This window comes from Equus przewalskii, chromosome 21, assembly GCF_037783145.1.
Source record: "Equus przewalskii isolate Varuska chromosome 21, EquPr2, whole genome shotgun sequence".
In the NCBI taxonomy this organism is placed as follows: domain Eukaryota; kingdom Metazoa; phylum Chordata; class Mammalia; order Perissodactyla; family Equidae; genus Equus; species Equus przewalskii.
The window spans coordinates 44,586,718-44,601,197 of record NC_091851.1 but is presented as its reverse complement, the minus strand read 5'-3'; the positions used below and the strand labels follow the sequence as shown (position 1 = coordinate 44,601,197).

General features: G+C 40.1%; 1 protein-coding gene across 14 annotated transcripts in view; it reads left to right on the top strand.

The window, feature by feature from the left end:
- Nucleotides 1–14,480, top strand: part of LOC103547043 (serine/threonine-protein phosphatase 4 regulatory subunit 1-like) — a 78,161-nt gene that overhangs the window by 24,603 nt on the left and 39,078 nt on the right. For all 14 annotated transcript variants that reach the window (XR_011530876.1, XR_011530878.1, XR_011530877.1 and 11 more), the window contains 2 exons: nucleotides 2,743–2,875; nucleotides 13,834–13,940. Coding sequence is in view for 11 of the 14 variants with exons in the window: in XM_070588560.1 (XP_070444661.1) it covers nucleotides 2,743–2,875; nucleotides 13,834–13,940 (240 nt within the window). In the remaining 3 variants the exon portion in view is untranslated. The remainder of the gene's footprint in view (nucleotides 1–2,742; nucleotides 2,876–13,833; nucleotides 13,941–14,480) is intronic.

Sequence of the window (14,480 nt, the reverse complement as noted above, 5' to 3'; positions counted from 1 at the left end):
ATGGCCTTTCCCTTTGCCTTCGCTGTTCCTTCGGCCTTTGTCTTAGTTGATTTTTCTGTGCATCCCTTGAAAGAACACTGGGCTGGAATGGAGAACGTTTGGGTTGTAAGAAACCCAGGTCTGCCACTGGCTTTGGGGGCACGTCTGTTTACTATTTATCTATAAAATGAGGGAGTTTATCAAGGCATGTTCTAAGGTTCTTTCTTGCTTCTTTATGATTCTGTATTATAACATCCATTTTTTCCAATATTTGTTTGCATTCATTTAAGTATATTTTGGTGGTATTGTTCCTTCATTTCACTACTTTTTATTGAGCATCTGCTACTTACCAGGTGCTGTCCTGGGTGCTGCAGTTATAGCCCTTTCGTGGAGCTGGCAGAGCGGCTGAGAGACAGACACGAGCAGTCTCAAAACCCGCTGCCAGCACCTTTGTGGGGAGTGTTAGGGCAGGAGAGCCACAGCTCCAGGAGAGGCCGTAACCAGAGACTGGCCTTCTCCCAAGGGTCAGGGGAGGGCTCTTTGGACACTGAGAACCAAGCTGGGACAGGGGCAGGGGTAGGGGTTTAAGAAGTGGGAGTGTCCCAGGCCGTGGGAACAGCATGTGCAAAACCATTGAGACGAGGACTTGGGCTCATTTGAAGAACTAAGGGACCTCTGTGCCTGACGCCCAGATTGGGGGTGGGAAGGGATTCTTTGAAAATTAAATTTAGGTTTCCTCTCGGGCACTGTAGCATAGTGCCAGTCTAGAGTCTGACTGTTGGAATTCACATTCTGACTCTGCCATTCACTAGCTGTGTGACCTTTGGTAACTTTCTTAACCTGTCTAAGCTTCAGTTCCCTTAACAGAAACAGGGGAATGATATGGTTGTTGCCAGGATTTGAGGAGCTGCGCTGTACAGAGCGCTCTGAGCAGGGTTCCCGGCTTGTAGGAAGTAACCGATAAGGATTAGTGATTATCCAATGTTTTCTGGCTATGGCTTTTATTTCCTTGTATGTAGTTAGTGTTGTTTTAAATAGTTAGTGTAGTGGAGTCATTAATATTCTCCAATAACAATTATGCTTTTGTGGAACTAATTGCTAAGTTCCTTAGTTCTCTGATAAGCAGAGTATTTTGAAGAGTGCCTGCGTATTTTCAATTACTTTAAAACTGCAGTTCTTAACCTGTGAAGTACACGGAAGGGTCTCAGAGGATCTTTTGAAACCCCTGATCCTGTATGAAAAGTTTTGAGCGTGTATGTCTGTGGACATCAACAGGTTCCAAAGCTATCTGTGACCCCACAAGTTTAGAAACCACTGCTTTAGACAGTGTCAAAAGTCCACTCCAGACTGGGTCCATGGCGCTCTAAACATCTGTGGGGTGGAGGCTGCAGGTTCCCCCTGGGCCCTGAAATGCACTGAGAATGGCTTCTACAAAGGGCCTGTGTTTGGGGCCTTGGCTGTGACCCAACGTGGACCCATTCATCCCTGGCAGGGATCCTGCAGAGAAATGACATATTTGATTGTGTCACATATTTTTCCTACAAATGTATAATTCTTTATTAAAATTCTGAGTAACTGTTAGACAGTGTAAATTTTTAATAAGCTCTAATTACTAGCTTAAAAGAATTAGTTGAGAAAAAATGTGGTTAGAGCTTCAAAGAAAAGTAAGCACTTAGACACAAACTTGTCATGTCTTATTTAAAGTTCTAATCAATTAGTGCCTAAATTAACCTGACTGTCTGCCAGGTAGGAACCCTCTGCTTTTTTGCACCAGTGCTTCTCGCCCAGCTATTTCAGTGCAAGGGATAGTAGGGAGGCATTTGCAGCCCTGAAGTGTAGGTGCGTAAAGGATGGTGGCCAGGGTCAAGCTTGGCCAGACCACAAGGGCCCAAGTCCTGCAGGTCCTGACAAGCATGAACTCATTTGTTCGAACATCCTCACAGGGTAGGGTGGTTTTATACCCACCCTACATGTGAGAACATGGAAGTGTAGACAGGTTAAGTCACTTACTCTGGTCACACAGCTAGTAAGTAGTAACTGGGGGATTCATCCCATTCCAGGGATATTTGGCTCCAGGACCCATGAGTTCAGTCACCGCAATACTTTAGAGGGAGGGGGCTGCCTGCCCTCAGTTTGGGATGCAGAGAAGAGCAGACTTAAGGAGGAAGAGTTACTTTGACAGCGGACTCACTTTTGGCCAGTGTGAGTTGGAGGAACCTGTTGGACATCCATGTGGAGGGGTCGGTTGGGTGTTGCCAGGCCAGGGCTGTGGGTTGATAGGAATTGATGTCATAGAGTGGATAAAGCTGTAGATGAGTACATTTAGGACAAGACAAGATATGGGGAGGACTTTCTGTCAGATTCTCGCTTATAGGGTGAAACTTACGTGTTTTTCTTTTGACCATTTTAAACCTGTTTGCGTAAAGCTCCATGGCCATTTTTCATAAGGATGAGCTTCTTTGATCCCTTGTTTCTGAGTTCCCTGATAGGGGAGGGCTTCCTATACATGGTGGTTAAGGTGGCTTATGCATCAGAAGCACCAAAAAAAGGGCATTTAGCTTTTCTTTATGACTCTGGTCTTATCACTCTTGTCTTGGATTGTAAACCAATAGATGAATTGTCAAATTTGCAATAGTCAGAGGCTTCAGTTCGAAAGGGCTGGGAAAGAAGAAAACATGCTATAAGACCATGTCTTTGCCCAAGTGTGACTTGTCACAGTTGATGGACACTTATGAGTGTGGTTCTTCCCCTCTTCCCCTTTAGATGGATTTGAAGACTACGGTCCACATTGTGACAGCATGAGGGTAACAGCCTTCTTGGACATTCCAGGCCAGGATAACCTGCCTCCACTCACTCTCCTGGAAAAGTATGCTTTCAGTGATAACATCTTCAACCGGTAAGCTCAACCAGCCCTTTGCACATTTATAGCCCTCTGTTCTGTCTGGTTTAAGCTGACACTGGCGGCCACTTCTCTGTGACAGCTTTGAGGGGACCCATGGATGGGGTGGAATGTGGGCTATCTCCAGGATGCTGGGATTCTGTCTGAATGGCACCATTTTGTTAGGCTTTTCCATTATTCTTGTTACTGCTTTATGGACCACCTGGTGGCCAGGAAGGAAATGGTGATGAAATTTAATGGTGTTGAATTAGGATCAGGGTGAACTGGGTTTCTTTCATATATACGGTACTCAGAAAAGTAAAATGCGTCATGTAATTGAGAAGCATCCGTTGGAGCATTGCTCGCCTGTTTTGCTTTTTGCCTGCACCATGCTTTGGGCCTTTTGGGCCGCTTGTCCTGCCATGTTCTGTCACTCCTTATGGTGCTGGCAGGATTCTACCCCAGGTTCACACTATGCCTCTTACTTTCAGCAGATGACCTTGACTATTGTTTCATGAAGAAAGCAGAAACTAAGGCATCTCTTTCGATTTATGATCCACCTAAACCTGAATCTGAAAGCATTCTTCGGTCCTGTCTCAGAGGGGGAGATGTCTCTCTTCTTGTCTCCCTTCCTCCGTCAGACATGCACTCTGTCTTCTGTATCTTCCTTCTCGCCCCTTAGACACACCCTTTCCTGCCTCTTAGAAACCCTCACCTGTCTCTCATTCTGAACAGTCCTCTGGACTTCTCTACCTGCGGCCTTCCCTGGTATCTTCCCGTAAGTACATTGTTCTTCTGTGAAGACTAGATGATACTCACTGAGTCTCTTTCCTTACTTTCCATTTACTCCTACTTAAAAAAAATTATATTCTGTGCTTTTGCATCTGTTCAATCATAGAAGGATTCACAGCAATTGCTACTGAGTGAGGCCAGTTATTATCCCAATTTTACAGATGGGGAAATGACAGTATTCGGAGCAGTCTTATGATGAGCGGTTCTTAATTTAAATGTAGCTCACGAGTTAGCAACTTTTTCTTTTATGATTAGTCCTTTTCATGTCATGTATAAGAAACGTTTGCCTCCCCCAAGGCTGCCAAGCTATTTTCTTATATTGTCTTCTTGAAGTTTTATTGTTTTACCTTTCATGTTTGGATCTATGATGCATCTGGAATTGCTTTTTTTGTTTGTGTGTGACGTGAGGTAGAAGTCAGGTTTCATTTCCGTCCATATGATACCCAACTGACCCAGTGCCATTGATTGAAAATACTCTTTTTTACCTGTGCTCTGCATTGCCACCTTCGTCTTAAATCGAGTGTCCATTTCTGAACTTTGTAGTCTGCTCCACTGGTCTGTTTATCTGTCGTTGCACCAAGACCGCGCTATCTTCATTGCTGCGGCGTTGTCATCCCAGTCTTGGTATCAGGTAGGATAAGTGCTCCCACTCTGCTCTTCAAGATTGTCCTGGCCGTTCTTGGCCCTTTGCGTTTCCAAATGCGTTTGAGCGCCAGTTCGTCAATTTGTAGAAAAAAAAACCTGCTGGGATTTTCATAAGAATTGCATTGTATCTGTAAGTCAATTTGTAAAGAATTAACATCTTTACAATATTTGGTTTTCTAATCCTTCCATTTTTTAAGATTTTCTTAAATTTTCTGTGTGTGTCTATATACTAAGTTCACTCATTAATTTTAATAACTTTCCTGTGGATTTGTTGGGTTTTCTACATACTACGATGATGTTGTCTGTGAAAAATGATAGCTTTATTTCTTCCTTTCCTATCTTGTTGTATATTTTTAGTAGCTACCTAAACATTTTGCCACATGTATCATTCTGTCGTTTTATGTTTTTCCGCGGAACCACCCGAGAATAAGTTGTAGACGTCATGTTGCTTTTCCTAAACGCGGTAGTCGCTCCTTCTCCACAGTGTGGCTTTGCATGGGTTCAGGCATCCACTGGAGGTCTTGGAACGTATCTCCCAAGGATAAGGGGTGCATTTTTCTAAGAAGGATGTTCACCATTCACTTATGTAATCAAGTACAGTTATCAAAATCAGGGGATTTAACGTTGATATAGTGCTGTTGTCTAAGATATAGAGTTTAATCAAATTTTTGCCAGTTATCCTAATAGTGTCTTTTTTATTGGTGTTTTTGTTTGTTTTTTGGGTCTAGAATCCAATCCAGCATCATATATTGCGTTTAATTTTGGTGTTTCTTTAGTCTCCTTTAATCCCTAACAGTTCTCAGCCTTTCTTTGCCTCTCATGATATTGTTGACATTTTTGAAGAGTACAGATCATTTACTTTAGAGAATAAACTTACCAACGGTTTTTAAAAATCATCAGTGAGGTCTGAATTTTATATAATGCTTCTTTTACATCTATCGAGATTATCAATGGTTTCTCTACTTAAATTTCTCTTTTTTTCACTTTTCTTTAAAACTTCTTTTATTGTGAAATATAACACATACAGATAATTGAATAAAACATGCATGTAAAGTCTAAGGAATTTTTATGAAGCACATGCCCATGTAGCCATTGCTCAAGTCATCCCAGAAGTCTGTCCTCCCCACCATTCCTCATCACCACTTCCTCCCTACCAAGACGTACCCACCAGCCTGATTTTTATGTTAATCACATCTTTGATTTTCTTTCTAGTTTTAACATCTCAGTATCTACCTCCAAATAATGTGATTTATTTTCGTTGTTTCTGAACTTGAAATATATGAAGTCATATAGGGTGTGTTGCTATGTGGTTTTGCATACAGTTTTGAGTTTGTTCCTTTTCTAACAGTATTCTGTTGTTTGAATATACTGACATTTATCTATTTGCTGTTAGAGTAGTCAGGTGCTCTGGGTATTGTGAACAATTTTGCCGTGAACGATGTTGTGTATGTACCTTGGTCTGCGTTTCCGTAGGGCGTCTATCTGGGGAGGATTGCTGTGTGACGGGGTGTGCTGTCCTCTGCTTTTGTGACCACTGCCAGTTTTCCAGAGCAGTTGCATCCGTTTGCACTCTGTCTTTGCCCTGCTTTTTATTTCCCAGTTGGTCTTGTCAGATTTTAAAGTTTTAGCCAATCTGCTACTGTGGTAGTAGTGCTATTGCATTGTGATCTTAATTTACATCTTCCTTATTTATGAGTTTGAACACCTTTTCGTGTGTTTGTTGAACATCCGTATTTCTTTTTTGTGAAGTGCCTGTTTAAGTCTTTCGTTGGAGGGTAGGGGAAAGAGAGATTAACTGTTTTTTTCTTACTGATTTCTAGAAATTCTTTGTATATTCTTGATTTCAAACCTTTGTCAATTAAGTATGGTAAATTCTTTCATACTGTGGCTTGTGTTTTAGCGTTCCTTTTGGTGTTCTTTTGGTGACCAGAGCTATTTTCATGTGGTTAAATTCATCAACATTTTCCTTTATTCTTAGTGCATTTTGAAGTTTCTTTAAAGTGTCTTCCTTTACCCCAAGATCATAAACGTGTTCTTTTGTATTATTTTAATATTATTTAAATATATTTAATATTTAAATTTATTAAAAATTTAAAATATATTAAATATAATAAATCTAATATAAATTAAATATAATAAATATAAATTAAATAATTTAAGTATTTATCAAATACTTATATTAAATATGTTTAAAGTATATTATTTAAAATATATATTTAGTTTTTTTGTCTTTTACATTTAGATCTGTAATCTATCTAAAATTAGTTTTTATTCATTGTGTGAAAGGAAGGGTCCAGCTTCATTTTCCAAATTGCCATAATAGTACTTATCAAAAATGCATTGTTTCCTCAGTGCTGTGGGGTGCCACCTTTGTTATAATCCAGTATCTGTTTATGATAGTCTTTATCTGGACTGTCTCCCTCTCAGCCAATACCACACTGTCTTAATTGCTATAGATTTGTAGTAAGCCTTTTTTTTTTGGCAGGGTGAGGAAGGTTTACCTTGAGCTAACACTTGTGCCAATCTTCCTCCATTTTCTAGTATGTGGGCTGGCAGCACAGCATGGCTGCTAACAGGGCAGTATAGGTCCGCGCCTGGGAACTGAACCCTGGCTGCCAAAGCAGAACGCACTGAACTTAACCACTAGGCCACTGGGGCTGGCCCTGTAGTAAGTCTTGATATTTGATCAAGTAAGACTTCTTATCTTGTTTTTCTTCTTTGATGTGACTTGTTATTCTTGGTCCTTTGCATTTCCATGTAAATTTCAAAATCAGCTCATCAGATTCTAATAAAGCAAAACACCTATTAAGATTTAGATTGGGTTAATCTATAGGTCAATTTGGAGAAAATTGTCCTCTTAACAATATTTAGAGTTCCAATCCATAAACGTGGTGTATGTATCTTTCCATTTATTTAGGTTTTCTTTAATGTCCCAATAAAATGTGATCATTCTCTCTGTAGAAGTTTTGTGCTTTTTGGCTGGTATATGTTAAAGGAAATCTAAGACATCATATCATTTTATCCAGTTAAAGACTTAAATCTAACTAGAGTATCATTATCACGCTCAACAAAATTAACAATAATGCATGCCTTCTGGTCTACCAGACTATGTCCCCTTTTCCCTGACTTCCCATCTACCAGTCTATGACCACCTTTCCCTTTCTCCGGTTTACCAGTCTATGGCCACTTTTCTCTGACTTCCAGTCTACCACTCTATGTTCACTTTTCCATGACGTTCAAAATGCCTTTTTATGGTTGATTTGTTTGAATCATGATCCAAATAAGGTCCCACATTTCATTAGGTAGATGTGTCTTTTTTGTTTACAGCTTTTTTCCTTTTGATCTTAAATCTCTTTTAATCTCTAGTTGAAGCTCCCTCTCATATTCCGTGTACATCATTTATTTGTTGAATGGGTCATTAGTCTTGTAGAATTTTCCACATTTGGATTTGTTGGTCGTTATTCTCATGGTGTAATTTAACACGTTCCTTTGTTCTCTGTAATTTCTGTAAACTGAAAGTTACACTTGGAGACTTGATTAGATTCTGCTTCAATTTTATTTTTAAACAATACTTCATATGTTGTTTTGTGTAATTCTTATTACAGAACATCAGGAAACAATATCTGGTGTCCTACTTTTAGAGATGTTAATATTGAGCTGTGAGCGCAGGTGTTCGATTCTTTCATTATAAAATTCCTCACCAGCATTTCTTCTAATGATTTTAATAGTCACAAATAATCACTGCTTAGATCTGTTATTTCATTATGTGTTTGAAAATGGTAATTTTCTTTTTATTGTCTGTGAAATCTGTAGTATGGCCCCATTTTCCATCCTGTTATTGGTTATTGTTGCCTTTTCTTTTTTTTCTTAGATAATTCTTTACAGAGAATTATACATTTTATTAGCTATTGCAAGGAAGCAAATTTTGGCTTTGATATTCTCTATTGTATATTTATTTTCTAGTTCAATAATTTTTGCTCTATTTGGTATTATTTTCTTCCTTGGAGTTTTTTGGTGGGGGGGAATTTAATTGCTGTTCTGTTTCTTACTTCTTGAGAGAGTTGCTCAACTCTTTATTTTTTTGGTCTTTCTTTTATAACATTTGCGTTTTACATTGTAAGATTACTATTAAGTACTATATTAAGTACTTTTAATTTTATTTAAGTACTTTTACTTTTAAGTATATTTAAGTACTTGAGTATTATGTTAGCTGCATCTTCAAGTTCTGGTATGTAATATTTTCATTACTTTTCAGTGTAAAGTATTTTTAATGTCCATAATGATTTCTCCTTTGACCAATGAGTTATTTAGAAGTGTGTTGTTTAATTTCCAAATATTTGAGGATTTTCCGGGTATCTTTCTGTTATCTGATTCTTAGTTTAAGTCTTTCTTGGTCAGAGAATGTACTTTGTATTATTTTTCTTTTTTTAAATTTGCCGAGATTTGTTTTATGGCTCAGAATGTGTTCTAACTTAGTTAATGTTCCATGTGTACTTGAAAAGAATGTGCATCCCAGTATTTTTGGGTAAAGTAGCTTATAAATGTCAATCAGGACAAGTTGATCGAAAACGTTGTTCAGGACTTCTGTTTGTTTTTTTTTTTTTTTTTGAGGAAGATTAGCCCTGAGTTAACACCTGTCCCCAATCCTCCTCTTTTTGCTGAGGAAGACTGGCCCTGAGCTAACATCTGTGCCCATCTTCCTCTACTTTACACGTGGGACGCCTACCACAGCATGGTGTGCCAAGCAGTGCCATGTCCGCACCCAGGATCTGAACCAGTGAACCCCGGGCCGCTGAAGCAGAATGTGCAAACTTAACCACTGCGCCACTGGGCCAGACCCATGGACTTCTATATTCTTATTTGTTTTCTGTCTATTTGTTCTGTCAATTACTGAGAGAGGAATGTTAGAATCTGCCACTCTAATTATAGATTTATCTATTTTTCTTTTAGTTCTAACAGTTTTTATTTTGTGTATTTTGAAGCTCTGTTCTTGAGTGCGTACACATTTAGTATTGTTCTCTTCTCTTGAATAAATCTGTCTCTTCAGGTCTGACCCCATGGCCGAGTGGGTAAGTTCGCTGGCTCTGCTTCGGCAGCCCAGGGTTTCACCAGTTTGGATCCTGGGCACGGACATGGCTCAGCTCATCAGGCCACGTTGAGGCAACGTCCCACGTGCCACAAGTAGAAGGACCCACAACTAAGAAAATACACAGCTATGTACCAGGGGGCTTTGGGGAGAAAAAGGAAAAATAAAATCTTTAAAAAAAAAAATCTGTCTCTTTATCACTGTGTAATGTCCCTCTTTATTGCTAAGTAATATTCCTTTTCCTGAAGCTTACTGTCTGATATTAATATATGCACTCCAGCTTTCTTTCGATTAGTGTTTGTGTAGTATATTTCTGTCCATACTTTTATTTTTCACCTATGTATGTCTTAGATTTAAAGTGTGATTATCGTAGAAGGCCATAGTTGCTTTTTTATCTAGTTTAACAGTCTTTGCCTTTTAATATGAATGTTTAGATCATTAAATTTGATGTTATTGTTGATATGGTTTGGTTTAAATCTACCATCTTGCTATTTGTTTTCTGTTTATCTCAACTCTTCTTGCTACTTTTCTCTTTTCAAGAAAAGTTAAATTTTTTTTTGTAATTCCAATCATCTCCACAGGGTGAGACTCTTAGAGCAGTGCTTCCGCTCCCCTCCCCTGTCTATTGTGCTCTTTTCCTACATTTCACATCTACACACCTCATAAACCCTGCAATACCTTGTTGCTAGATTGCTTTAGATAGTCAACTATCTTTTAAATAAAAGAAAGAAAGAAAATAACAATATTTTTTATGTTTGCACGTAAATTTTTTTTAACTGTTTTATGCTTTTCCTTTCTTTTTGTAAAATGCCCATTTCCATCACGTATCCTTTTGTCTCAAGAACTTCCTTCAACAATTCTTGTTAGGGGGCCGGCCCTGTGGCCAAGTGGTTAAATTCGCGTGCTCCACTTTGGCGGCCCGAGGTTTCGCTGGTTTGGATCCTGGGCACTGCTCGTCAGGCCACGTTGAGGTGGCCTCCCACATGCCACAACTAGAAGGACCCACAAGTAGAATGTACAACTATGTACTGGGGGGATTTGGGGAGAAAAAGCAGAAAAAAAAAAAAGATTGGCAACAGTTGTTATCTCAGGTGCCAATCTTTAAAAACAAAAAACAAAAAATCCAATTCTTGTTAGTACAAGACTGCTGTCAATGAGTTCTCACAGATTTTGTTTGTCTGAAAAGAGTCTTTATTTCACAATCATTTTTTTTCTTTAATTAATAGACTTTATTTTTGTGAGCAATTTTAGGTTTACAGAATCATTGAGCAGAAAGTACAGAATTCCCGTATTCCTTAACTGTCCAAGCATATCTGACTCTTCCAGACCTGTAGCATATTAATCCTGCTTATTTTAAAGTCCTTTCTGATTGTTCCGACATCTGGGTCCAATGTCTTCACCTCTCCTCGTCTCTGCCTGGCCCCTGCTCATCTTCCCTGCTTACTCCTCCGTGTTCTTCTTCTCTGTCTTAAGAATGCCATCGCTGTTTGTCATCATGGATTTCTTGCCTACTTTTCTTGCTTCAACTGTGAGATCCTTCAGGACAGGGCCTGCAGCTTGCTCATCTTCAAGCTTCGTGCCCTGAGTCTAGAGCTAGTTGGGCTAAACTCATGATTGTAACTACACGAGTCGGTGAGGGAAAGAAGAGACAAAGGCAGGAAGGGTTAATTCCACAGTTATATTTTCAGGGAAGATTGCCATGTAAAATTGAGCCATACTCTTTCTTTATATTTTAAAAAATTCACAAAAATAATACCTGCTCTTTGAGTCATTTAGCAATTTCAGGAATTAAATAGTGAGAATTTCTCTCTCCACCACTACAATCTTAGGTCATGACTGTGAACAGTTCAGAGTATATCCTTCCAGACTTTTCCCTAAATGCGTATGTTATATACCAGTGTGTTTATGTGTACATGTGGTGCACATATTTTCATAAACATAATTTGGTGAGAAAGGGGCTCATACTATATGTAAAATTCTTTACCTTGTTTTTTCATTTAATGTATCGTGGGCACCTTTCCAACTCAGTGCATTATCTACAGGTACCTTTAAAAATGGTTGTATGGTATGCCCGTGCATAGATACATCATAATTTATTCAAGCTTCCCTCTTTTGATAGACATTTTGATTGCAATTCTTTGCCTATCAATGGCTGGCACGTAGAGGGCTTACTGTGTGCCAGGTACCGTGCTATGAGCTTCCCGTGCGTGAGCTCGTTTAATCTTCACAACACTCTTCTCAGGCATGCAGGCTTTTTCTCTCTTCTTTCATTTCATTAGTAGAGCTGATGGTGAGAAGTATTGAGGGTGGTGCTTCTGGACTCTGCTCTCACTGTGGCCTCTTCGGTCATCCCACCGTAAAGCAGCCAGGTTTGCCAAAGCATCAGTTCATTTGGATCTTCAGCGCTCTCCTGCTCTGTATTCACTGTGGTGGGCTTGTCCCTGCTTCAGGGCCCTCTCTTACGCTGTCCTTCACTTTCCTTAAGAGGGCAGCCCCCTTGTGACCACTTGAGGCTGGATGCAGATCTGTCTCTTTGTTCTATGGCCCTAGAAGCAGATTGGGGATCTTAGTTGCTTGATTTCCCTGGGGAGGCTGACATGAATGTGGTCCAGTGAAATGTAATCAGGGACTTTATAGTGTCTGTTTCGACTTCCCTAAGCCTTCTGGCTGCCAGATCTCGACCTTTCATCCCAGGAATAGTGTAAGTCTCTCCAAGGACAGGCTTGAGTTGACGGATTCCTTCCTGTAGGATGCTGAGCCAAAAGACTACCTCTTTAAACTCTGCATTTCTAGTCTTCTTGGCCTGAAAATCAAGGTGGGTTTTGACTTCAGCTGATTCTCCTGATGTGTGGCCAAAAGTGGTACGTGTTGTTCCTGGATTATCAGGTACTCAGAGCAGCAGGCAGAGGCAGGCAGGGGTTCCTTTCTGCTGGTTCAAAGAACCTTTCGGAAGTGCTTGCCGCTCTTCTCCCACGCCCAGGCCTCCAGGCCACATAGGCCACTGCTCCTCACACTGACTTTGCCCCTCATCACTGTCTTTGTTTAACACAGCTTTAGTGAGGCGTGTTTGTCATGCAATAAAATTCACCCACTTAAAGCGTCCAGTGAGACGAGTCTGGGTGAATGTACACAGCCATGCAGCCATCACCATTACCAAGTTGAACGTTCCCATCACCCCCTCATTTCCCTGTTGGCCGCTTTGCAGTCTGTGCTTCCCTCCCTCACGCTGCTGGCCCAGGCAGCCACCAGTTTGTGATGCTAAAGTTCTGCTCTTTTGGAAAATTTCATGTAAGTGAAATCATGCGGTTTGTGGTCTTTTCTGTCTGGCTTCTTTGACTTAGCAAACTGCATTTGAAATTTATCCCTGTTGTTACCAGTAGTTTCTTCCTTTTTGTTGCTGAGTAATATTTCATTGTATAGATATTCTGTGTTTTGTGTATGCATTCCCCAGTTGACAGACGTGGGCATTTTTCCATTTTATGGCTATTATGAGTAAGGCTACTATGAACATTTGTGTGGAAGCCTTTGTGTGAACATAGTTTAGAAGCCCTTGTGTGGATATATGTTTTCATTTAATTTGGTTAAATATCTAAGAGGGAATTGCTGGGGTCGAATGATAAGTGTATATTTAACTTTGTGAGAGACTGCCAAATTGTTTTCCAAATCACCTGTGCTATTTTGCTTTCCTACCGATAACGTCTGTGGGTTCCTGTTGCTCCGTGTCTTTGCCAGCACTAGGTATTGTTATTATAATTTTAGTTTTTCTGGTGGGTTTAGCATTACTTCATTCTGGCTTTTTTGTTTTTTTGGTCTTTGTGTTTTGTCTTGTCTTTAAACTTTATTTTGAAATAATCTTAGATTTACGGAAGAGTTTTAAAGATAGTAGAGTTCCCTTCCACCTTTTGCCCAGTGTCCTCTAAGGTGGTAGTTCTCCAATGGAGGTGATTTCCCCCAGTGGACATTTGGCAATGTCTGGAGACGTTTTTGGTTGTCACATCATGGAGGGGTAGGAGCCGGGGGGACGTTACTGACACGCAGTGGGTAGAGGCTATTCGAGATTGAAATGGCCATCAGTGCCTCTTTGAGCCTTTTCCTTCTGCATTTATTGGTCACTTAATTCTCTCCCACTGTCATGAGACCTCTCTTCCAAATCTATCTAGGCCTGAAGAATCAGTCAGAAAAGGTGAAAAAACTTTTCCCTGTCCCAAGTGGACAGTTTCGACTTCCAGGGACCACCAGACTGGAGGATATGGGCCCTCTTCCTGTAGGATGTTGACACATCGGAATGACCATCTTTGGATGTTCCTTGCCAGTCTCTCCTCCCTCTGGACAGAAGTTGTTGACTTTCCTTTGATCATTGGTTGTGTTACCTGCTCTTAGCATGACGCCAGGAATCAGTGCACTGGCAGGCAGTGGTGCCCTGTAACCGTGTGGGTCATTTCTGTCTCCACAGTCAGATTATTGCCAGAGGGCTGCTTGATATCTTCCGGGACTTCAGTAACAATGAAGACGACTTCTTAACAGTAATGGAGATTGTGGTCAGATTGTCAGAAGATGCAGGTTTGTACAAGGATTGTATGCTTTTATTTTTTACTTCTGCATTTCCAAGAAGTTGTGTATCAACAATGGTAGCTGATTAGAAAAAACTTGTTTATTAATCAGTAAATTTTAAGCACTATACAACCATGAATGGATTTTGTCATGAAGAATGGGCATCTTATTTGGCATCGAATATCCTTATTTTTAGAAATTAGAGTGACTAATGGCTATGAATGCTATTTGCCTTGGGAATTAGGCCTCTTGTATTTCATGAGTTTTGCCAGACTATTGGTTGCTAAGAAATACCAAATCAAAAGAGGTCCTTTGGATTAGAACAATCCCAGTCATTAGTTTCCCTCACCTATGATCTTTGTAGGCTAGTCTTGATTTTTCTTTCTCTTTCTACCTCTCCATGACTGCTATCCTGGAAGAAAAGCAGACTGCCCTATGGTGGACTCTAAGATATTGTCGCTCCCTATCCACTCCCCCCACACGGTGAAGATGAGTAAGATGAGTGAGCAGTGGGGTTGCCAGTACTGACAGCTGCTCTCCACACCCCCA